This window comes from Aplysia californica, unplaced genomic scaffold (assembly GCF_000002075.1).
Source record: "Aplysia californica isolate F4 #8 unplaced genomic scaffold, AplCal3.0 scaffold00264, whole genome shotgun sequence".
NCBI classification, from domain to species: domain Eukaryota; kingdom Metazoa; phylum Mollusca; class Gastropoda; order Aplysiida; family Aplysiidae; genus Aplysia; species Aplysia californica.
The window spans coordinates 488,954-514,567 of record NW_004797534.1 but is presented as its reverse complement, the minus strand read 5'-3'; the positions used below and the strand labels follow the sequence as shown (position 1 = coordinate 514,567).

The 25,614-nt window shown below is 38.7% G+C and overlaps 1 protein-coding gene across 1 annotated transcript; it reads left to right on the top strand.

Annotated features, from left to right (window-relative positions):
- The first annotated feature begins 2,365 nt into the window (after positions 1-2,365).
- Positions 2,366-23,973, top strand: LOC101857652 (zinc finger protein 814). Its single transcript, XM_005100901.2, has 17 exons — positions 2,366-2,455; positions 4,051-4,946; positions 5,863-6,327; positions 6,878-7,094; positions 7,576-7,703; positions 8,010-8,235; positions 9,341-9,442; positions 9,941-10,065; positions 10,983-11,196; positions 12,311-12,450; positions 13,345-13,570; positions 15,145-15,308; positions 16,004-16,226; positions 17,659-17,774; positions 19,974-20,190; positions 21,694-21,873; positions 22,373-23,973. Exons 2-17 carry the CDS (start codon positions 4,077-4,079, stop codon positions 22,537-22,539), a joined length of 3,780 nt encoding a protein of 1,259 aa, XP_005100958.1. The 5' UTR covers positions 2,366-2,455; positions 4,051-4,076; the 3' UTR covers positions 22,540-23,973.
- The last annotated feature ends 1,641 nt before the right edge of the window (positions 23,974-25,614 follow it).

Below are 25,614 nucleotides of genomic sequence, written 5' to 3'. Positions count from 1 at the left end.
ACCGGGACTCGTCGCTGAAGAGAACATTTGCCCACTGTTGACGTGTCCATCTTACTTGGCGTCGCCAAAAGGCAAGACGAGCAGTCCTGTGTGCTGGGGTGAGACGCTGGCGGACTGCTGGTCGACGTGCATTAAATCCAAACTCATGAAGACGTCTTCGTATTGTCTGACAACTAATGTTAACACGAGTTGCCGCTCTCAGCCGTGTCCTGATGTGATTTTCTGGAGCGGATCTCGACTGCGGAGCCTGTTTATGTTTCCCTTGCATTAGTGGCTCTTGGTCGACCTGATCTGGGTCGCTCTTGGGCACTACCAGTGGCGTTGGCACGTTGAATCAGCCGTGAAATGACAGAAACGGACACTCGAAGACGTGTAGCAACTTGTCGGAGTGAAACACCATCTTGTACCTAAGCAATGGCTCGTCCTCTGTTTACATCAGACAATTTCTGTCGAGGAGGCATGTTTATGCTTAGCCCTACAGAAGCAGAATGGTGTATCCACAGTGCAAATGAGCGAGTGCAAGTCACTCACGAGACATGAATCTTGCAATTGGAAACTGATTTTTGAACGTTCATAATTTTTTTCTGACTGTAAGAGCTAGAGAATAAAAATCGATAATTGGAAAATATTGGACCTTTTTGCCCCCTCCCCAGCTCATAGCACAGGAGTCACGTGCACTTCAAACCCTGGTGTGTACGATCCCATTAGTCAGAGAGTAACATTTCACCAATATCTAGTTTTACGAGTAAAAGTAAAACCTCGAAAGAATGCATACAAATATATCACTTTTTTTTACAGTACGTTCCTTAACTTTTGTTGACTAGTTTATATATACGGGGTGCCCAATGCGATTGGGTTGGGTCGGGTCGGGTCGGGGGCGACTCGAATCGGGGCTTTACGGGCCGCATCGGGCCGATCGCACGACTCGGTCGCCTGAAACTGAAAACAAACACGTTTGTTTATGAGGCGATCGAGTCGGGCGATCGGCCCTTTCGGCCGGTCTCATCCGTAGTGGGTACCCCGTACGCGTTTGATCGCCCGATTCGTTGCCTCAAAAACAAACTCGTTTGTTTTCAGGCGACCGAGTTGGGCGATCAGCCCGACCCGTCGATCCCACCCACAGTGGACACTCGCCGAGTATTAGACTATAATTAACCTCCTAAAGCACCACACACACAGGAGTGGCCTGTTGTCCTCGACTGCTTGGAGAGCCGTATTTGGATGGGACGAACATGGACGAAAGATTGTCACAGTTCCGTTCCGATCGAACCTCGACAAGTAGAAAAGGATCATAACGTGGGCCTGGAACAGTGCTTCGCTCGCATTTTACGACTGAGGCCTAGCCGGAGAAACTGGCCCAGGATTGAGGTGTATTGGAGAACTTATCGACAACTTGCTATGTTTTTGCAGTGATGCCAAATTATTGATCCGATGTCAATAGACTGCACACAGGAACTACCTCAGGAGCCCAGTCATTTATGAAAAGCAATCGTTACAGGGCCTATTGATTCTTCATGCCCCCCCCCCCCCCCCTTGAAACTCATGTTTCGAATCCCTCTCTCTTTAGAGTTTCTTCTCAGAAGTTGAAGGTGAAAAACATTATTATATAGCTTAATATATATATCCTATATATATATATATATATATATATATATATATATATATATATATATATTTATATATCTTGCCCCTTTTAACTCCCAGTGGAGCACAGGCCATCAACAGCATTACTCCATAGCTTAATATAGTCTTGTACATGTATATGAACATGTAGGCCTATAGGCCCAATACATTTGGATAAAAAGACTTGATCTCCGCCTATCGACTCTCGAAATTCTACAGGGCTCCTCTTTTGCTCAACGATATTTTCAACAGATTATTTCTTATGCTCGTGATATCCAAAGGGAACTGTTAGCAAAAGAATTGTACTCTATTCTATCCGTAATTTATAAATTGCTCAAAGCGTCTGTCGGAATTTGGCCAAAAACGAGAAGCTCAGTACCGTAACGGGAAGTGGAGAAACGATGTCACGCCCAAGGCCGTGTCGACAAGCTCGGGCAAAACGTTTGCTAAATAGGTCATAAACGAGCAACCTCTGGGTTATATCGATAATACTAGCAAATACGATACCTGTGAAATCGTTAAGAGAGGCATACGTTGAAAAGCTCTTGAATCATATCATACGCTACACAAGTATTATTGATATTCAAAAAGAATAGATTGACTTTAGATTAGACCGTTTTCAAACACTAACCAATTAATTACGTTTGTCTCAGAGGGGAGTGTGCAACAAGCAATCAGGAAAAAAACAAACTCGAGTACCCTTGTGAATTATTCGATATTCACATTCATCGCCTTCGTTTGCAGCCTCAAGTTCAAAGCGTTAGCAGTGGCGTCCATTTGCCTAACTCAGCCAACTTGTTTACGTTCCGAAGATGTGCGCATTTACAGTTTGGTAAGTGTGTTTACTTGATACGATACGTCACTATCAATTGTTTTATGTGAATTCTGCGGTCCGTATTTTTTTTCCAATCTAGAGTCTAGATCTAGATGTAGATCTAGATTCTAGATCTTTAGATTTATACCATAGGGCAGGCAAAAAATAAGAGAGAGACTGTCAACAAGACTGAGGATAGGAGCAGTCTAAAAATAGATTATATATAGAATCTAGAATCTAGATACTTTTGGATCTAGATTTCTAGATCTAAATCTAGATCTAGATCTAAGTCTAGATCTAGATTCTAGATCAATAATTAATCCGTGTTTTTTGTGTCGACCGGCTTGACACGGAATTTAGCCGGGGGGAGTTGGAATCATTGCGAACTGATGGTTATGTAATTTTAATCGAACGTCTTGCTACTTGCTGTGACGAGACGAGCGGCTTGCTTATTGAACTAAAATTTACTCAACTGAAGGCCAAGCCAAAATGGTAAAGTAAAACAAGAGCACACAAAAAAAATAAAAGCAAAAATGCGTTGGGGTGAGGGTATGAGAGGGCCGATTCAGTAGGCCTACGGTACCAAAAGTAATGACAACAAAGGCAAGATCTGTCTGTTTTGAGGTTCTTATGTCTTATGGTTGCAACCCTCTACTCACAGATACTACGGTACTTCTACTTCTAGATCTAGATCTAAGTCTACTTTAGCTTTTTATCATACTTAGCTACCTTCTCATTAGGCCGATATTGCAGATCAGGACAGAATCATACTCCAAAGCCCCTCGTAGGCCAAATAAAAATATGTTGGGGCATTTCCAGAGGGACATGCCCCCCTGAATTTGACCGTAGGCCTAATTTGAAGTTTTGCAGTTGTTAGGTTTGATATATATATCTTAGTTCGCTGCGCATCGAAATAAGCTTAAAATAAGGGGGGTGGGAACTATAGAAAAAGCCTAAACCTTATGGACATGGATATAGAAAAATCTATCCCAGTAAACTCAGGTGGTGGTAGGCCTACATAAATTGGTGATTGTGTGGGGGGAGGTGTAGCGGTGGTGTCCTCAATTGAACATGTCTCAGTTCCATCCATTCTTCACTTATGGGGAGAGGGTGGCTATGATTCAAAAGACCTCAGCTGCATTCTATTTTCTTCTCTTTGGGGGATGATGGGGTGGTGGTGATGGTGTCCTTAAAAGTTCAAAAGAAATCAGTTGCATCAATTTTCTTCACTTTGAAAGTTTGATTAAGAGCTGTACTTTCCAAGTGTGTTGATATAAAAAGAGATTTTTGTTGGTTACCTCTATTTGGTCGCTTTTAACTTTATTTTAAGTACAAAGGGGCTATCCCGAAAAACCCTGTTTTGTGAAAATCGAAGGTAAAGTTTTGCCCCTCGTTCAGTGTCTTTAAAAGACAAGGAAAGTTTTCTCTATAACCAAACAACTATATATACACACCAATAAAAACAAATAATTTCTCCTATAGGTATACGAGGGCAATACCCACTTTTGGTGTAGGTCAAGATTTCTGGAAACCCCCGAAATCTGGATTAGCCCGCTTGTCCTTAAAAACGACCATTTAAAGTCTTCATTTTATTTTATTTTTTCTTCCCCCAGATCTGTTCTAGTTAAAGACAAGAAAAATGGATGAAAATTGGGCTGTGGTTCCCGCTCCTGAACAGTCATCCTTTAACAGAGAGCTGTTTTTATCTCGCCTTGTGCAAGGGGCATCACAGTTTTTGGATCTCTTGCATGAAAGTTTACAGTATGAATCAAATCTGTCATCGTTAAATGTGATATGTGATGTTGTGAAATTCTTGCAGACACACTCAGATATTCCAGACCACTCTGGAGGAAAAACTGAAACTATTACAGAAAGAAGTGAAGCAAATAAATTCAATAGCCAATGTTCACAGACAGTAGTAACTTCAGAGGACATAGACCGTCTAGGAATTCAAATAGAAGAACAACAGAGCAAAAGGAAAACAGCGAAAACTGATATCACATTGCCAACGACAAGCAAGGAACCAAAACCAGAAGAAGAAGATAATAGTGGTGAACAGACAGGTGTCAGGAAAAGCCGTAGAATAAGGAAGATTAAGAACTTTAAAAAGTTGTATGATGATGATAATGATGAGGATTTTGATTCAGAAGATGAAGATTACACTCACTCAGAAAAAAAGAAACAGCAGCCAGCGAGTACAAAGAAAAGGAGGGGGAGGCCACCTGGGTCGTCTCAGAAGTCTGTCAGATCAAGTGCAGAAAGTCTTCCACAAAGGAGAACTCCAGCACCAAAAAAGAACAAACCAGGTAACAGGTGTGAGCTGTGCAGTATGTCATTCACTCGATGCACCGGTCTACAGCTTCATCTACGCACCCACATGACGACAGATCCTCTCCAGTGTGGCATTTGCAAGAAAAGTTTTGTGGCTCTTAAGGGCTTGGCGAATCATGTGTCTTCCCACCAAAGTAATACGGAGATGGAGAAAATAAGCTGTTGGATTTGCGAGGAGGTGAGTTTATGTTTATTTGTTTATTATATTACATGCATGTGTGATGTGCTCTGGCTATATTGGGGTGTGCACAGTTTGCTTTTACTAGTTTTCCCAGAAGGTCAATTCATAAATTCAGTTTGTAACTTAGTTTGCTTTGATGCAGATGACCTTGGCTGGTACCTAAACAGCTTTTTACTTGAGTTTTACTTGTAGAGCATTTCAAGGCTTTCCATCCTTTTGATTCTGTCCCATCAGAGATGGACATTAAATTGCCTTTAAAAAAACACTTGAAGAGTTGAAAGGAGTGTGAAACCCATACCATATTATCATGTACATTACTACAGAGGTTATTCTCAAAAAGATAAGTCATTCTTTAAAAAATTTAAGAAACACTTTTCATGTGTATAAATAGTATTGTTCTTGTACAGTGTCTGTGGATTAGTAACTTAGAGAGAAATGTCATGCTAATGACTTTATTGGTTTTTTCCTTAATTAATGAGTTTTATAAGCAATGAAAAAATTCAGGTTCATTTGTGTCATATTATAAACCAGTTCTCCTTTATTATATTATATTGGTAGGTTGTTTGCTGTTTTGTTGTAGAGATGTATATTTTGTTTACTTGTTCCCATTTTGTAATGCCATAGTTTACATGCTAGCTTATTTGAAAAAGTTTGATAACATTGTTTTGAAATCACCTACTCATGTGCTCATATCTTTATTTCCCTTTTTAAAAAAAATTTAAAGGCTTATTAATTCTGTAAAAATGTTCTTGTATTTTTTTTACATTTTGTGTTCATACTTTAAAATGTTTGCAGCACACCCTGTATGATATTGTAATTTAAGAAATGAGGAGTTTTTCATTGCATTAACTTGGGAATATGCTACACTTGCTCCTGAAGGTAAATTTGTAACATTTTTTCTCTTTTTTTCCAGTCCTATTATAACATCTCTACGCACCTGCTTGACCACGCAGAGTTTTTCAAATACAAGTGTGACTTTTGCGCAGAGACATTTACTGATTTACTGGAAATGAATGAGCACTGGGCCTCTCACAGAGAGGAGTGGCTTGCCTCTGTGAAGGACTCCGTCAAATCTCAAGTGAAAACAGAGAATTATAACTCAGATGTGGAAACTGGGGATGCGCTGAAATCTGCCGGCAACCTGGCAGAAGATGAGAAACCCTTCACCAAGTCCTCAGTAATGTGCAAGTGCATTCCATGTAAAATGATGTTCCCGTCAGCATTGGAGTTGAAAATTCATTCTCAAGAAATGCACTCTAACAGAAAAGTGAAGCCTGTACAATGCAAAATATGTAAAAAATATTTTTCATCTATACAAGTTCTTGCAAGTCATGCCTTGAAACACAAAGATAAGAAAGCTTGCTGGTTATGTGGAGTGGTGAGTAGTGTTTTTCAGTATAATAGTACATTTTATAGTCCAAAGTTAAATAGCTTGTTGCTAATTCTTTTGTTATAACAACTGAATTTTGAATTGATATTGTCTGTCTGCTATCTTGTAATTAAAGTCGCACCTCTATTGTAATTTCTTTTTTCCTTTAGTTGCCAGATAATTACAAAGTTTACCAATATTTAAGAAGTTAAAGTGCAAAAAGCAAGTGTTTGCCACATGCTGTGTTTGTATCCAATTCGAGCAATTAGAATATGCTTTTGAAGTGCTAAAGACCTCAATGAATTAAAAACTCAGAATGATTACTAGTTTACTACATCGTTTCATTTTGATTTTCTGCTATTTGTCAACAAAGCCCATAGATTCTAACAGATTCAAGCAGTTTGCTAAACAAAAGTGGTTGGGACTTTGAATTGTGATTACCTTGAAATGATGATATAATGTGTGTCAACTGATTCTTACTTTTGGAAGTTGTAAAAATATGTTATAATCTTTGCAGGCTAAGCATGATAAGTTTGGTTAATTTTCTAATCCACTACAGACATGTAAACACCTGTCCATCCACATGAAAGTACACGAGACAGATTTTGATTTTGGTTGTGGTGAATGCGAGAAAATATTCCCTACGATATATCTGCTGCACGGGCACCAAATGTCCAAACACGTGCAAGAGAGACCCCATGAGTGTGACATCTGTCATAAGACCTTCAAGCTGGCCCATGGACTCACGGCTCACAAGCGAACTCACCAAGCACACCGTACGTCACTGATATTTCGAATGAATAATTAATGGTGTTATTGTAATTTCCTTCTCTAGGGGGATGGGAACTTCGACCCCTCCTCAGAAAGATGCTAAAGTTCAATGTTGCTAATGCCTTGTAAAATCTTGAGAACAAAAACTCTGTGATATGTTTTAGAAATTCAATAATGTGGATTGATTGTCTTGAAGATAGTCATAAGTTACAGGGAGACTTGAATCAAATCTACAACATGTGTTACGGACTTAAAGGTGCGTTCAGAGGAAATTTCAATGAAAAACTTTAAAAAATGTATCAGTATTGCTTTAGTTACCTTGCCGTCATCTTGGATTCAATACTTTCATAATCACATTCAAACTTGTAGCTCAATCTGTCTCAGAAACCTGTTGATAGTTGTGATTTTGCCGTCTAATATCAGCCTTGTGACTGGCTTGGTACTTTAGAAATGGCCTATCCAGATATGACCGTGGCATTTTTGCAGGAACCCCAAGCTATGAATGCAAGTCCTGTGGCCGACACTTTTACAGCCGCAGTGGAAGAAGTACTCACAAATGCAAGGAGGAAGAGGGAGCAGAGGAAAGCACTCTCATCTGCCAGATATGTGGAAAGGTGTCCCAGCTTGTGAATGATTTTTCACAATTATTTTTTCTAACCTTATTTTGCCAATATGACCACTGAAGTAAATTTCCTTTGAGGTACAGTGGTCTGTTACCATATTGCTGTGTATGTAGAAATAGGAATTAAGATAGGAAAAGCTTTCCTTTTTCTCTTAATTAAAAAAAGATGTAATGGTGGTATCATTGAGAATATGTTACCTGTATGGTTTTATCTTAATTTTCTTTCTTTAAGTGTAAGTATATCGCAACTTATTCTCAATGTGTAACCCTTTTTATTTCTCATTTCTTTACACGACAGATATACAGGGACAACATCTTCTTCACCAACCACATTGAGTCCAATCACAGTGCAGAAACGGATCTGGTGTGTGAGTTTTGTGATGAAGTGCTGCCCACCACCAAAGACCTCATCTCTCATAGGAACTTCAAGCACCTGGAGGAAGTGAAGCCGTTCCACTGTGTCCCTTGTGGCTTGACCTTCACCAAACTGCTCGAACTCACCGAGCATTTGAAAAAAAACAACTGTAAGTTTTTTTTAAAAATGTAACTTTTTTTCTCCCCTTCCTGTGGGCTGGGATTTGTTTGCGGATGGTTGGAAGGCTCTATTTGTAGGTCCTACTTCTTCTGAGGGATTCGGGAGAAGGTTTTTCGGCTTTCATTCTAAAGTTGGTTGAACGTCCAGGATGTTATCAAAATTTAAAATGTGCTCTAATCGTGCAGTTCTTTAGTAGCAAATTCAAATCATGTGGTTTAACAAGAGAACTTTGTATCGGTCTGTGACCATGTTTATCAAAAGCGTTGTTGTAGATTGTTCTATTTACTCCTGAGATGAGAATATTTTTCACCTTGTTCGTTTGTGGCAACAATGCACTATCTAAAAGCACTTTCCTGAAAGGCATCCAGGTATAGATGGCTTCCACAACAAGAGATACACCAAAAAAGTGTCCCTACTTTTTGGGGCCTGGAAACATGTATGATCTTTCAGTGCTTGAGGAAAAGAAAAATAACAAAGAGAGAGACAATACACGGAAAGGAAAGAAAAAGGACTGTCCAAATATTTGCATGTAATCAAATGTTGGTGGTTAAAAAACACATAACGCTAGCTTGATCTGGTAATGCAAAAGGATATGGTTCATTGTAGTGTGAGATAGATTTTGGAGTTGGACTGCATGGTAAAATGGTTGAGATTATAGTCCAGAGATCCTTTCAGTTTTTTAAGTTCTCCCCCCCCCCCCCAACTCCCCCTTTACCCCCTCTAACACTGGCCCATTCATAAAGTTGATAGATGTTTAAACATAGTTAATGCCTCTTTATTAACTATATGTATCAGTAGGGGTGATTTATATTATCAAAAGCTGAAAACTTTCTGTATAGTTAATATGCCATCTCCCCTGTTATCAGAGGAAGAAATCCCATTACTCTTTCATTGTCATCTTTCTATTTTTATATATATGCATGAATTTCTTAGTCTAAATTATGCCACTTTTCTCTTTATCTTAACCTGCAGCCAGGCAACCGTGTGGTAAACATCCAACCCTGAATGGATGCTTGATTTGCCATATTGAGCTAATGTAATACTTCATGTGTATGTCTAGTATAATACAAATTTGTTTTATCCCTCTCTTTCAGGCACGGCTGAGAGCCAGTGTGAGGATTGTGGGAAAAGTTTCACAAGAAAGTTTGAATACAAGCTTCATTCTCATGTAGAATGTTTAGCAAATAAAGTCATTGGTAAGCAACAAACAAACCAAAAAAAAATATATAGGGCCTATATATTTCTGTTTTGCTTGGATATGCTATCATTCTGACTTTATTTTTTCCCCTGCTTTTCAGCACATCCCAAATTTAAGGTGAATCCTGAAATACGTTTACTGACATTTCTTTCAATGATAATGGTTTTTCTGAGAAGGTGTGAAATTGTTCATACTTTGTCAACAGTACATTCTGTTGTAAGCTGTAGTCCTTCTTCTCGTTGTCTCTAACTCAAAGACTTCAAAGACATTTTTGATAATTTCATTGCTCTTTTATTTTGGCTTTTTGTCATGTCAAGCTCTTAGTGCATTTTTTAAAACTTTAGGGCTATTTTATAATCAATTTGCTGTCTGTGCCCCATTTTCTTCTTCAAACTAAGCAGCGAACTTGTCTTCTCAGTTTCTTTCTCCTTGTTGACTTGTGTATAGTTAAATAGAGAAAGATTTGCTCTAACTCTAATGACTCACTCTCTTGCAGCCACACCCAAACTGGACTCAGTACATCAGTGCAAAATTTGCTTTAGAAATTTCAGCCTGTTCAGCTCTTTGGCTTTCCATTCCACAAGACACGCCAGGAATAGAGTGTGCTGGGTCTGTGGCAAGGTAAGTGGCCAGGCCACTTTGTTTGGTTATTGCTGCTTTGACTATTTTTTTTTTCATAATATCCCTTTGTCCATGAACAGTATACAGTTTAGATGTTTGTTCATCTATTTTACAATAGATTGAAGGTTTAAGTTCACCCGGTTTCAACCAGTATCTGTGGTATAGTAATTACCGTATGTGCTTTGTTGTTGCATGCAAGAGACCAGAGTTCAATTCCCAGGTGGGGAGAAATTTTTATCAAGTATCTCGGTCTCTCTGCTGGGAAGTTGTATCCCTCTCAGCCCAGGTTGGATGAGAAACACGCTTCCTAAATGATTAAATTGTGTCAATGAGGGCATACAAACATCTACACTTAACCTGGTTTGCGCATTTCATGTGTGTTCAGACAGTCTGTTCGTTTGTCTTTTACTCAGCTCAATTTGTTGATTTGTGTCTTATGTGCTTTTCCTCATAGAACTTTTTCTGTCATCTTCAAGGGCCATAATTGTATGGCATCTTGTTTGTTAGGTTTTGATGCGGATAACCCTGCTTTGAATCTCCAATGGAGTGTTTCTGAACTTGGACTCTGTAGAGAGTTTCTAAAGTTGGGTGGTTAATAATAACAATGATGATAATAATAATTATCGTATAGACCAGTGTAATAGTTAGCAATTTTATAATCCAAATTCCTGCTCAACAGCAAGCTTAATGTGCTTTGCAATCAATATTTTTAGCAAAAATGTGCATCTGCATTTTATCATTCTGTTAAGGATAAATGTAAATTCCGAGGTTCTTTCCTCTTAAACAAGCCTTCAGTGTTGAAAGGGGTGTTATGTTAGTTACAAACCTCTCATTTCTCAAACTGTTAAAATGCTCTTGTGTCTTGTTTGTTTAAGCTGTTCCTACAATTTTGATGTGTTTTCAATGTGTTAATAAAGGTTTGCAAGCACCTGTCGATTCACATGAGACAGCACTATGACCTGTTTGAGTTCTCCTGTACCAAATGTGACAAGAAGTTCCCCACCAAGTCTCAACTTCAGTCTCATGAGGCTTGTCACATGGAGAAGAGTCCATACGTCTGTGACATTTGTGACAGGAGCTTTGGCCGCGCCCATCGCTTGAAATTGCACAAGATGACTCATGAAACCAACAGTAAGTGGGTCCTCAAGTGATGATAGAATGGTGTTGTTTTTTTGTTTTTTTAGCAAAATGAATGAGACAGGTAGGGCTTCAGCCGAACCTGCCATGACGGCCGCCTGTATAATACGGACACTTTCCATTTCCCCCCTTGTTTATTTTTCTATACAATTTAACTCTGTAGAACGGTCACCTGTCCAACGCGGCTGCAGTCACCTTATTTTATCAACCCACTGTCAAATTTACCTGCCTCAGGCAGCCAGGCGTGGTCACTCATTGCCCGACGCTTTGATATAAATTTTGAATCAGCCCCTCACGCTATGGACAGGCCGTCATAATTGATTCACCTGTTGTTTCTATTAGTCCCGCCAATGAATGTTTACCGAAGTTGACGAATGGAAAGGCCTAACAATAAATTTTCAACTGCTGGTGAGGGAAGTGTGACCCGTCATAACCTACGTATGTGAGGTTTCTGGTCACAGGTTTGTTTACCTAATCTGTAACAAAGTATTTATGGACGTTGACGTGAGACTTGCGACAGAAGCGTCACTGGTTCTCCGAGTGGTGGCGACCCATGTGTTTGTTTTACCGTGACACTCAGTCTTCATTGTCTTACTTACATAATATTTCGTTTATTTTACGCTTGTACAAAATCAGCAACAAAAAAGATAGCTAACCAAAAAAAACAACCAAGAACACAAAAAACCTTTCTTACACCATCCACTCCCTTTTTTCAAAAGAAAACAAAAACCCTTTTGAATTCGCCTTACGACAGTCTAAAGCCTAAGATGAGCCTCGGTTTGGACCTCAGAAGAGAATGATTTACTTTCTTCCTTTTGAGCAGTCCTGCTTAAGACTGCCACCTGTGTTATACGGCCACTCTTCTCCTTGACAATGTGGGTGGCCGTTTCACTCAGGTTTGACTGTATTTGTATTTGGTGTTCTGAAAAGAAGTGGCAATTTTGTATAACAAACTGGAATAAATTGCCATTATAGGGACATAATAAGTGACTTTTCAAAATGCAGGGTACTGCCTATTTATTTATCTGATTTGGTTAATTTACTTGTTTATTGCTTTGGACAGTTGTTTGGACAGTGTAATGTAATTTTTTCTTTTTCTACTTTGCAGGAAGACGAGATTACTTCTGTGAAATGTGTGGTAAATTTTTCTACAGTAAGAAAAGTTTAAGCACCCACAGAACCTCACATATGAAAGAAAGAGATAAAGAACAGGCAGTTATTCCGCTTACGTGTCAAATCTGTGGAAGAGTAAGTGATAGCATTGTTCACTGTTACCATTATCTTTTTACTTAAGACTGTATTGGATCCAATGTTCTGCATTTCTTTGGGTCAAGGAAAACATTTTTTTACTGGTATTTATTTCTGAGGGAAGTTTTGTGCTGAATCCAGTAACTTTACACTATTACAGTAGAACCTTTAACGTTATCATTCAATATTTTATGAAAATGTATGCTATCAAGTTATTATGTAAGGGTTTCATAACTGTTTAGTTCATGTGTATCATTAACACTGGCAAATAAAACCAGTAAACCATCTGAGCTATAAGGCTGATCATTAGTAGAAAGGTCAACCTCAGTGTTAAGATTATGACAAATAGGTTAAAGTTTGTCACTTTTTAGGCTTTTTTCTGATTAAATAGGCCTAGAAAGTACTTTCGGTCCTCAATGACATTTGTGTTTTCTCTTAAATCTTTGATTTTTTCGGCACTTTCGATTTATGGCGAAAAAAGCGGTCTGCTTGTACCACCTTTCATCCTGATGAGAAAAGCTGAGTTCACCTCAAGTACCTTCTGTTTCCAGACAGAACCCTGATATTGTTAAATGACAGAATCAACTTTTCCACCGACGTGAATATCAGTTGCTCTTCTGATTGAAAATGATCATACTTTTAGACAATTTTTGAGTGATCCGTGTAATGGGATCTACCTATTGTAATTTTTCAGTACTGGATTTTGGTGTTTATATAAAAGTAAACTTTAAAGCATGCTTTACTGTCTCTCCTTCAAGGAAAGTTTAAAAATATGTTCCCAATACTTGTCTCAAGAAAACTTATTGTAAGCGAGCTCTGTTGAAATTCTTCTGGAAAACTTTGTGTAAATATCTTTATTGATTGTTGTTTTTCATTTTTTAATTTTTTTTCCAGAATTACAGAAATGAAATTTACCTCACCAATCACCTAGACAATGCGCACAAGGAAGAGAAGGATTTAGTGTGTGATTTCTGTGACATGACTCTGTCCACCACCAAGGAACTGATCTCACACAGAAACCTTTTGCATTTAGAGGAGGAAAACCCATATCACTGCTCTTTTTGTGGCGACGTATTTGCTACTGTTGAAGATTTGCTGGGACACTTGAGGTCTCATGAAGGTGACTGATGCCCTAAAATTTTGTAGTGTTTTTGCTTTTTATATACAGTAGTCTCCACTTAAGGTCCCAGTGCTCGGGAGCCAGGAAAATCCAGGATCTTAGGCGAACCGGGATCTTAGCCGACGAACTCAGGGAAAAATCTACGGTGACCCATGTTAAGGCTCATAATCTGTGAAATGGTCTCCTTCCACTCTAAAATGAACTGACGTGCCCCCTAGGTGGGTTTATGACATATGGGGAGCAAAGAGTGGTTAACCTTGATGACCTATCACAGTGCATAGTGGCATGAGACGTGCCATTTTCACTTATTATCCTATCATGAGTCTCAAGATCTACGCTTAACCAGTTGCCCCTCCCTTTACCTGTCGGAAATTTATAGCTTTCCTTCTCTGACCAAGTTCCCTCGCCTTTGTCGTTACGCACCTTTACGTTGTGACCACATAAATTAAAATTCAGTCTGTCTGGCAAACTCTGGAATAGAGACAACTGCTGCAATGGTCAGGGAAGAGTTCACAGTTCAATGTGATCCCACCTGGAGTGAAGTGATGTAAGTTTAGGTGGAGAGCTCAGGTGCGAGTGCCATGTTTGGGTAAAACAAACGTGTAGGTTAGTTCACACATCGATGTGATCGTATCTAGGGCAAACATTGTACTGTTTCATCGAGCTTAACAACCCTTATGTGATCACTTTCACGAGAGTGGTTGATCTTTGACGTGACGGGCAGTTCATTGATCTCAACTTTTCACTCTTGGTTGATCGGCTGTGCCCGCTCGGGTGTTTGTTCCGTAAATTATGATCACAAATGCGGGATTTTAGCTGAATGTAGACCTTCAGAGTGGATCAGAACGGGATCTTAGGGGTGACTTTTGTATAGTAAAAATTCTGTTTTCTTAAAACAGCGGGATCTTAAGCGAACCAAGATCGTAAGCGGTGGGATCTTAGGTGGAGACTACTGTAATTTAGGAGTAATTCAACAGTCAAATAAATCACCGCAACAAAATTTTAATTCTTCACTGCCTGATTCCTGGAAAAAGAGTAAACAAAAATATCTGCTTAAAACTGTTTTGTGCTTTAATTGCTATTATACAAGAGTAGGTATTTGTTCTTGAAATTCTTTAGTCCAAAGTGCATGTACTTACTAGAAGACAAGTGGGGAAAAATAAGCCAAGAAAGAGGAAAATTTAATTGTTAGGTCAAGTCAACATTAGTCCAATCTGAGCTATGGTTTTCATTTTTTTTTTTCCAACCAAAATCATTTTATGGTTGTTAAAGAGGTTCAAGCCAAGCACTGTCTTTAGCCAAATTTCTTTAAAGTGCTGAACATAATATTATGATACTACCTCAAAATCCAGGGGGGAAAAATGTCAGTAGGCCTACTTCCTGAGCTGAAAGGGACAAAGATTGTTTGTAAGGGGAGAAAAAAGTAATAACTGAACAAACATATTGCTCATTACACTTTGTTCATTACTAGAGACAATGGTAAGAAGATTGTCAATTACGAAATTGTATAAATAATTTTTAAAAAATTTTTTTTCAAGCACTCTTCAAAACAAAATGTCTACATTTGTCTCCAGGATACTGTGTTGGTAACTGTGATAGCTGCGGTCTTTCTTTTAATCGAAAGTTTGACCTCAAAGTTCACAGCCTTAGTCATCTTCCTCGAGAGGTCATACTTCAGAAACTTGGCAATGCTGAGCAGCAAGAGACTTGTCCTTTCAGGTGTCAAGTTTGTGGCAAAGTATGACAGTGACGAAGATTTTTTTGTTTGTGCTGTCTGATATAATGTCCGCAATAAGATGAACTCTTACTGTCTCAGTTTATATATGGTGTGGTGCAATAAGGCACAGAGTGTTGAGATACATTTATGTGTTGGTGCCACGGACAAGAATTACTTATTCTTCGTATACGTTAAGACATTTTTAAGTTCTAATGGGCATCACAGAAAGACATTTTGAGTACCATACTCACAGGCACCAGCGAAATGCTTAAGTATTGGAGGGCACCCCTGAATAAGGCTGTAGTATGTGTTTTTTAGCTGCAGATTATTCCTTTCATTTCTTATTTTATTGTGTTTATGGGTTTTTTTTTAATTTTTAATTAATTTTGTTTTTCATTTATGGACATATCTGTCGAATCAGATCTAAATATTTTAATATTTTGTGCATATTTAACTTTTTACAAACTCTTGATTTTAAATAAACCCCCCACCCCCTTCCTCCTTTATGTTAGTAATGAATTTCTATTGTGGTTAAATAGAACTCACATGCTTTGTGAAGGTATTGATGAAAGCCTCTTGAACCCGTAGATACTTATCTTCTGAAGTGACTTGTAATCTGCCCAGCATTCTTGAATGGGCCTACCTTAGGTTAGTTTGGAATCAAATAAAAGATTTTTTCTTTTAATTATCAGAAAGTTCTTTGTTTTTTATTGCAGAAATTTACCCGCAATTTTGCCTATGAATCGCATTTCCACAAGCACAACATGTTTGAGTTGGCCTATTGTGACTACTGCGACCAGTCCTTCCAAGACAGCAAAGAGATGCTGGATCATCGACGCAAGATGCACAACGATCAGCCCAACCCGTACATCTGCTCTCTGTGTGGGCAGGGCTTTGACCACAGCGCTAAGCTCGTTGACCACCTTTACACGCATCCCGGTAAGGATCGAGAGATTTGACGCTGCGTGCGAAGAGGAAATACAGTAGAGTTCGGATTCAACAAAGTCGTCGGGCCGGGTCTTCAATTTAGTTGAATCCAAGTGTTTGTTATAGCAAAAATAAGGTTTTTGTGCAGACAATTATATGCACCGAGCAAGTTATGTATAATGTATTGGACTTTTCTTTCTTTGATACTGAAGAAATGATGGTAAATTCCAGGAAAATACACTGAACTCTACCAAGCATACACTGTGCAGAAAGGCTGATTCGGTCAAATGCACACCTGTGTTATCTGTCATCTATAATTTATTGTTCTCTGAACAAGTTGTGTTGCTGTGTAGAGCCTTGCATACAGCAACGTTTGGTTCCACAATCCAGCGCGCAATTCATTGCATAGATCTATGTCAAGACTCATCATCATCATCCGGTGCCTTGCTGACTGGCGTGGGCGATCATGGACCTCCACTTCACTCTGTCTTGCGTTGCAGCAAAGGTGTCTATTGTTCTTGCTGCTCCTAGCCATGTTGTCATCTTGTCCAGTATCTTTTCCCTCTGTCTGCCTCTACCTCTCTTTCCGTCAAACTTGCCTGTTGTTACAATATTCTTAAGACTAGCTTATCGTTATTATATTGATCAGTTGCAAAAAAATATCTATGATGTGTTTGTATCTCTACTGAACTTCCACGCCTGGGCCGCTTTTGCTCCCTCCCCCCCAAGTCACATGTGTGCTGGCCGCCCATCCGACTCCAACATGCACTAAACCATGTGTGCGTGCTAATAAGGCGTGTTTTTAGTATGAAAGAGGCTGCTGATTTGTCACATGTAGCAGTTCACCCTGCAAGCGGCTTTGTTGAATCTGAGCTGGCTAATTTATGTGCTTGTTGAATCCGAGTTATTTTTATTGATTTTTATTAATTTTAAAAAATCAGGTAATCCAACTTTTTTCTTTGAATACGAGTTCTCGTTGAATCCGAGTTTGTTGAAACCGAGTTCCAGTTCCACTGTAATATTACAGTCATATTCTGAAAATAGCTCCACATTCCTGACAAAAGTTCCTCCTTTATATCACTATCATTATATGGGTTTGGGGTATGTTTTTTTAACGTTTCCTGGCTGTATGATTTTTAAAATATTAATGATGTTGTGTGGGTGGTTGGTAGGTGCTCTGGTGGGGTTTGCTCTTTCTTTCCTATCTAACATCTATTGTCCTTATCTCCCCTCCTTCTTTTTTGTTTGTTACTCTCTTGCAACACTTCTAATCTTCGGCACTTATATTACCTTATTGTGTTGCAAATACCATAAACTCTAACTGAAACTAGACTAATAATGTTGTAAATTCCATCTGAGTTATCGGGTTTTTGGAGGGGGGTTTTTGTTTTCCAGTGTAATAGAAGTCCTAACAAATTTTCTTGTCTGTGTATTCTTCCCGCAGAACGAAATTTGTACAGCTGTAACAAGTGTCAGATGACATTCAGTCGACAGTTCGACTTGGCTATTCACAAGTTTGACCACAACTGGACACGGTTCTTCTGTGATCTGTGCCCACGGGTATGTATACACACACGCGCGCGCGTACGCACGCACACAGACACACACACGCGTGCGTGCACACACCTAGGCACACACTCACAGAGACATATACTCTCACACATACACACACATACTCTCACACACACACACACACACACACACACACACATGCACACACACACTTGATTGGTTACTTCATATATATACATATCAAGTATAAGTGAGTGAGAGGCATTATATTCATAGGTTGTTGAAGGATGCCGCCAGTAGGTCCCACTTCTGTTTTTTTTCCCTCTGCTGTTTCTGTCTGTCTGTCTTACTTTTCCCCTGCGCTAAATGACAGACTGTTATCATGTTAACTCACTGACTACGGTTCCCGTCACGGGTACGGGGCAGGCGGGCGGTTGGCAGGTACAGATCCCGTACCCCCGACGGGGTGGACTTTGCGGTTTTGTTCCATATCTTGTGCTCCGGTCACATGTACGGGAACAGACTCCAGTGCTAGTTTTGCCACTTGTTTCATTTCGTGCCAAGTTTGACGGAAGTTTCGTTGTAACTTTTTAAGTAATTGAAGGTGAAGGACAGTCACCTCATCTGGGGTTGACCTGACCGGAACTCGCGCTATGTTTTTTCTATACAGCTGATAGTAATCTGACAGTCGCGTCGAAGTAACGGTCGCATGAACAAGAATCACATAATTTCGCTGTTTTCGATACTTCTGTTCATTTTGCTAGTTCTAGTGACTCAGGATATGATGTGTCTGATACAGTGGAGTCCACTTATAACGAGTCCTGAAACAACGAGAAGTCTGTTATAAGACACTATTCTAAAACCCCGTTTTTTCCCCTTCTTTATCTTTGTAAATAAAATACTGCTATTGCGCAATCAGACAGTCACGCAAGTCGGTTATATAGGAATATATTGCTGATGCTGTGCACAGCGCACAGACTAATTAAAGATGATATAAAACCTCGCCAGTTGAGAAAGTTGTTGGTGATCCAGCGAAACAAAGAATGGGAGAGCCCACGCAAACCAACAATGAAGGCCGGAGCGAATGAGTGGGGAGGGTGTGATATGCGCAGATAAGCAGAACACATCGCGTGATAGGCCAGCCCATTCTACATTATCTAGTCATAGGCCTACCGTGCCTGTCACTTCTCTGGTGTGGGATGGAGAGGTCACAATGCTGTGATAGATGGAGTGAATGTGTGACGTGCCCAAGCAGATGCAACGCACCGCGGGGTGTGGTGAGGTGGGGAACAACATAGCGGGTGAGTTGGCCTAGAGCCAGGGCCCCTTCTTTCTGATCACCAACGCCAATTTGTCAACATTGCTAGTGCTAGAGAAAGAAACCTGATTCGATTTTTGATCAAGTAAGACCTAGAGATCATGTTGAACAAAATCCTCATCAGGGGAAATACAAAAAGGAATAAACAGAAAGCCAAACTCATAGATTAGGCCTACTTTACTATTTCCCTTGAATTTATTACTGGATCCCTTGTAACGAGAATCCTGCTGTAACAGGCATTTCGCACCGGTCTTCTCCCTATCGTTATAACAGGATTCCACTGTAGTTAAAACCCTGGATATGTACCCAAACACGGCCCAAGTCATATTTTTAGGGCTAGATCTAGCACTGGAACTGGTGTTGTTGTTCGTGCGACGAAATCACAACTTCGTTCCCTACATCTGTCTCATGTAGTTCAGTGTATGGGTCTGAATAAACGCACAGACCAGCTTTTATATTTTCACCAAACACTCACACATGGATACAAATCAAAACAGAACACTTTGAACTTTTATTTTTGTTGTTGTTGTGAATTTCATTCTATCTGTCACGTCTCTGGAAATTTCTCTGAAAAATCAAATTCATGCCAATTTTTTTTTAATCATAAAAATTAAAGTATTAGACCTAGACAACTTACATTTTTTGCAGTAGATTAAGTTTGAATGTTTATTTACTGTGTCAAAAAGTAATTACAATAGGGTAATTCTAAGAGTTGTGGGGGTGTTTTGAAATACCCCCAAAAATGCCAGTACTCAGCGCTAGTGACTGGTGAAAGAGGCCAGTAGTCAGTGAGTTAATGTACTTTTCTTTTCTGAAACAAGCAGAGCAATTCCACCTTGAGGAAATTAAATGACTGGGTGGAGATTGTTTTCTGAAGGTGGAATTGCTCTGCTTAATTCTTTCTTTTTATTTCATATCTATCATTACAGTCGTACGCAAGCAGGGGCAGCTTAGTGACCCATATGAAAAACCACAGCGGCAACTTTGACCACAAATGCGACTACTGTGACAAGAGATTCAAGACTGGGTCTGAGGTTCGCATCCACCACCGTACCCACACCCGAGAGCAGCCATATTCTTGCCGCTACTGTGGGAAGAGATTCAGCCGCAGCTCCACTAAAGTCAGTCATGAGCGCATTCATACAGGTACGTCACCTTAGTAGCTTCGTTTTATACACTGCGTGAACTTTGATGAACTCTTTACAATGGTATCACAGACTGATAAGAAGTGTTCTTTACTGTTTTCTGTTGCTGATGTAGACTTAAGGTTAACTAAATGGAGACGTTTCACGCAGCATTTGGGAGCACCAATATTTTCCCGAGAGGTGGTTCACGCACCCCCTGCGAGCACAAGTTTCGCGTTTTTTCCTCGGCAAAGCATGTGCACAAACGCTGCGTGAACTGTCTCTTACCGTGCAGCCGACCTTTGTTTCGTTTTGTGCTATGGTTCTCCGGAATTGGCCGAATACTTTTTGAGTTATCGACCCGGAAGGAAAGTTAGTCAAACTGATGCCCTACTTTCGTTTCTCTCACTTGTCTGTTCTCGCATCACTTTGTCAGTATAATGGCAGCACGTTTAGGTTTAGTATGAGTTTTACGGCACTTGCAACACAATAAGATCATATAAGTGCCAAAGATTAGGTGTTACAAGAGAGTAACAAACATAAAAAAAGAGGGAGGAGAGATCAGGATGAGAATTGTTTGATAAGAAAGAAGGAGCAAACCACACCAGAGCACCCGCTCTGGCATCCACTTGGCAGCACAAAAACGCAAACATTTTTCAAGTTTTTGTCAACCTTGACAGTTCAGAAAATTATGAATATGATATTTTAGACCATGGGGATCTTGATTTCAATGTAAATAAGCATCAAAACACTGATTCTGATAGAGAATGTTCAAGATCTAGACTGGGCTTTCAAATGCAAAATTCCGCTTTGTCTGGAGTCCTGTTTTTTTTCACACTGAAGTGGATTAGACAACGAATACATAAGGATTACCATACCGATTACCTGCCTATTCATGAGTTTGGACTTTTTATTTATTTTGAAACACAAAACACAATAAAAGATACGCACAAAGTTAATTTGGGGGGGGGGGGCACTCAAGACATCACGTCAAAAAATTTTGACGAGCAACAAATGTTAGCACATTTTCAAAAAATCATTTCTAAAAAAACTATAAAAGATATTGCCTTTCAGGTTTTTTGTGTCATATTGGGCATGTTTAGATTCTATCTGTTATGTGTGTAAAAATGGTGGTTGTATGACTTTGGGAAGGGTGTTGTTTGAAATGTTGAAATACCCCCAAAAATGCCAGTCTTCAGCACATGTAGACCCGAAAAAGGCCCAGTGACCAGTGAGTTAATGTATTTTGTAAACGCGTATTTTTCTCCAATTGTTCCTAGTTTCTAGTGTTTTAGAATCTCTAATAAACTATATCTTCCTCAAGAAGCTGAGAATGTTTCAAAGTGTTCAAGGGTCTGCTGGGGTGATAATTATTTACCAACTTGAAATTATTTCTTTCTCTTCTATTACTGTTTCTCTACCATTTGTTCAGTGTACAAAAATTCTACAGCAGTTTGTCTTCATGTCTTCCGAGAAGTTTCCCTCCGACTCCCTTATTTTCATTACATATTTTTTTCTGTAACAGATGAGCGTCCTTACCCGTGCAACATCTGTGGATCTGCGTTTAGGTTGGGTTCTACTCTGAAAAAGCATCAGAAACGGGTCCACAGAGACATTAAAGTTGTCTCCAAGCAGTTCATCCCACCCATGGAGGCTGATCAACCTCCTGCTCCCCCTGCTCCTCCGCTTCCTCCCCCACACTCAGGTATGATTTTCGTGTACTTTTTTTGTAAAGATCTTTGCTTTGCTCTTGAACGTAAATGGACTTTTTAAAAGTTATTTCATAACCAGGAATCACAAGGTATTGGGAGCGAGTATCTAGGAATTAACAAATACAAGTAAATTATATAAAATATTTTTTTTAAACACTCGTTTTAATTTTGCTTCAATCCAAATTGAATTTATGAAACTGAATTTGAAAGGAAAATATTGACTTTAGAAATAACACTTATCTGAAATACCTTGTATTTTGACATAAGTGGGTTTCATAAATAATACATCCTGTGACATGGTTTCTTTCTTTGAAGTTAAGGATGGGTTTCCTCAAGCAGACCTTATTTTTTGCACTATTCCTCTTATTCCTACGTGTCCATTTTGTTTTCCCCCTGTACTATCAACCTTTATTTTGTGGGTATGCTTCTAACTTAAGCAAACTTTCTGTTATGCATTTAGTAACTATAACTCACATTTCTTTTTTTCTTCAGTACCTGAGCCTCAATACTACACAGAACAGGTGATCCCAACTCACACCGAACATCGAATAGAGATTCCGGATAAGCAAGAGAGCTATGTCATCCATGTTTATGACAACGTCCTGCACCCAATTGAGCTGAGTTCAGCTGTCAACACTATAACGTACACAAACACGTAGAGAGTGGAAAACATACATGAACACTGTAACTGTTTTCCTGCTGGGGGTGGGTTTCCACCATTGTGCTAGAACAGTGTGTTGTTTATGTGACAAGTTGAAGGTGGTGTTTGGAGAGGCTAATTACCTGACTTATTTTACCAAGTAAAGTAGACATGTTGTATTTCAAAATTAAGACAAAAAAGGGGTCAGAAAAAAATAATCTATAGAATGTGTTTAAGCAACCAAAAAAGAGTACGTTTTGCAATTGGCACAAGTGGAGCAACCCCTCAATGAGGGCAGTCACGAAAAGGGTGTTATCTGAAGTGAAATGTATTTCATTGGTATTTTTGCATTCAGCTTTTTCATCTTGGCTGCTATAGATCTATACCTATACCTATGACTATGTCGGGACCTCAGTGCTTTCTTGTCGTATCTCCATTTTTAACAATAGTGAAAACAGTTCATAACAAAGAGTGAGCTTAAAAAGTAGTCACATTTTCACTGTTAAAAAAATGGAGATACATCAAGAAAGCACTGGGGTCACAATGTGTAGAACAGATTAATTGTTCCCCTTTTTGTCATGTGATTCCATGGTGTTTTGTGGGTATAGCAGATTAATATGCTATCTGTTACATATTTTGGTTCTTGGGATATTTTACCTAATTTTGATGTCCTCTCAATTGTGCATCCCCCCCTCCCCCTCCCCCAAGTTATGGGAGGGACCACAGAGACATAATGTAGTTTCAGATACTGAAATCTGTACGTGATCGTTCTAGCAAATTTGTGTTAGAAAAACCTGTTTGATATAGAATTTTGTAGCAGACATGAAACAATTTATTTTAAATTGTTTTTACCTTCAAGGCGTTTAATGTTAAGAGAATCATATCTGAGTTAAAGTCTTTTTTCTGAACTTAGTTGCAGCTTTCTGGACAGTTTGTTTTCCCACCATTGCAGACAAGCAAATGACAACACAAAGTACCGTACATAATACTGACATGAGTTACATTTTCCGGATCACTGTTGTTGATTCTTATTAGTGGCAAGAATTATTTGCTGGCAACTAAACAAAGGTTCAGTTTAGTGATCTTGCCTCATATTGCCAAAACTATTAGACAACCAGGGTATAGAGCGATTTTACCCTGAAATTGAGTTTTTTGGTTTGGGGTTTTTTGGTGTTTTTACATGATGATTTTCTTTGTTGTTTTTCTTGGTTATTTTTGTTTTGTTTTTGTCTTTTGGGGTCTAATTTAAGCACAGTTTTCTCTTTGTCTTACTATTGGAAACCAAAAGCTTTTAGTTTAAAAGAGCAGAAGAATGCTCTTTCCTTTGCATTTTGAAAAGTTTGCTTTGTTACTGGATGATTACAACCACTTTTCCATTAGTATAATTTTTAAAAAATAAAGCTAGATCTAATTCTTTAATTGAGAGGGGAGGGGATTGCTGTTGTCTTCTTATCTTGTTTTTGTTGGTTTTTGTTTTGTTTCAATGTTTATAAGATATTTTCCTTTATTATATTATTCTTTTTCATAAATCACTTGTGACTGCATAATATATAAGATTCATCTAAAAGAGTTTTCAATCTTGATATTGCGCTATTTTCTTATTGTGATTACAGCATTACGACAATTTACGTGAGAAGCAACAAATCATTTCGACTGCTTAGTGTATGACTCTGCCTTACGCCATTTTGAACAGTGACCTAATAGAGTCTTACATTGAGCAGTTGATTTGTTACAGATATATTATTAATGCGTATCACTCATTATCAGGAACAAATAAATGGCTTTTAATTTTTTTCTGTACTTCTAATGAAAAAAAGAAACATATTTCTCATTGTTCTTGTGATTGAGACACAATGCAAATATATTATTATTATTATATGCAATAGAGCTGCTGTTATTATAAGTTATAAATGTGGGTGGTTGGCTGGTGCTCTGGTGTGGTTTGCTTCTTCTTTCCTTTCAAACATCTATCGTCCTTATCTCCCCTTCTTCTGTTTTGGGTTTGTTACTTTCTTGTAACACCTCTAATCTTCGGCACTTATATGACCTTACTGTGTTGCAAGTGCCGTAAAACACTTACTAAACAAATAAAACAAGTTATAAATAACATAGATTCCAATGTTATTTGCTTATTGTCCGGAACAGGGTGATCAGACTTTGATTTATTTCTATTGTTGTAAGCAAAAAGCATTTTGCCTTTGATAAAACTTATGTGATCGTTATAAAGATTTAAAAATTTTCTTTTTTTATTTCAAGATAAACTCTAATATTCCTCAAGCTGCTGACAGATATCGTCACTGTGGCGAGAAAAATGAACAAGTCAGTTTGACTTTGCTCTGCTGTGTGAGTGTGAGTAAGAACCATAAGAATGACTCATTTTTCTCGCAACAGTGATGATATATGATTTCTCTTTTGTAATTGAATTGATGGGGGGGGGGGGGATCTATGTTTTATTGTTTCGTACAATTTTATCTTATCTGGCTTCCTGCCTCTTGGTTTGCTATTATTTTGCGTCTTTAGTGGTGTGAAGCTCAAAATAAATCTGAATAAAATATAAAATTGGACGGCTGGGGGGAATGAATCTTGTTGTAGATGTATATTGGCATGGGTTTAAAATGTACAGAGTTTATGAATAGGAGAGAGTGAGTGATGATAAGCCACAGTGCCAAAGTGATTGGAATGAATGGCAATTGATGCGTATGAACTTTTGAATAAACCTTTGTTTAACCTTTATGAATAAAGTATTTGTGATTCAGGGAAAAATTGCATGGCATACATTTGTATCGTTTACTTTGTATTATATACATGTTTGTTTATTTATTATATATGTTATGTATTAGTTTAGAGTCTGCGGACTGTCATCCGTATCTTCCAATTATCATACATTTAATATAAAGCTGACTTGTCAGAGATAAAGTGGGACCATTGTCTAACACACAGTTTTCTTACACAAAACTTGCCCGTCTTTTTTCACCGTAGTACTCGGAAGAGCTGTCCTTGGACTTGGGCTTTAGAAAAGTGAAGCAGCGCTCTATAAACGTGTAGCACTAGTAAAAAGTAGTACAATTGTTTTACTGTACAGAGAGTACTAATG

Excerpts from the sequence above, each read along its gene's own strand:
- LOC101857652 (XM_005100901.2), top strand. The coding sequence starts at position 4,077 with ATGGATGAAAATTGGGCTGTGGTTCCCGCTCCTGAACAGTCATCCTTT. Across the intron at positions 7,704-8,009 it reads TCTGCCAGATATGTGGAAAG|ATATACAGGGACAACATCTT; the intron begins GTGTCCCAGCTT and ends TTTACACGACAG. Across the intron at positions 20,191-21,693 it reads TCATGAGCGCATTCATACAG|ATGAGCGTCCTTACCCGTGC; the intron begins GTACGTCACCTT and ends TTTCTGTAACAG.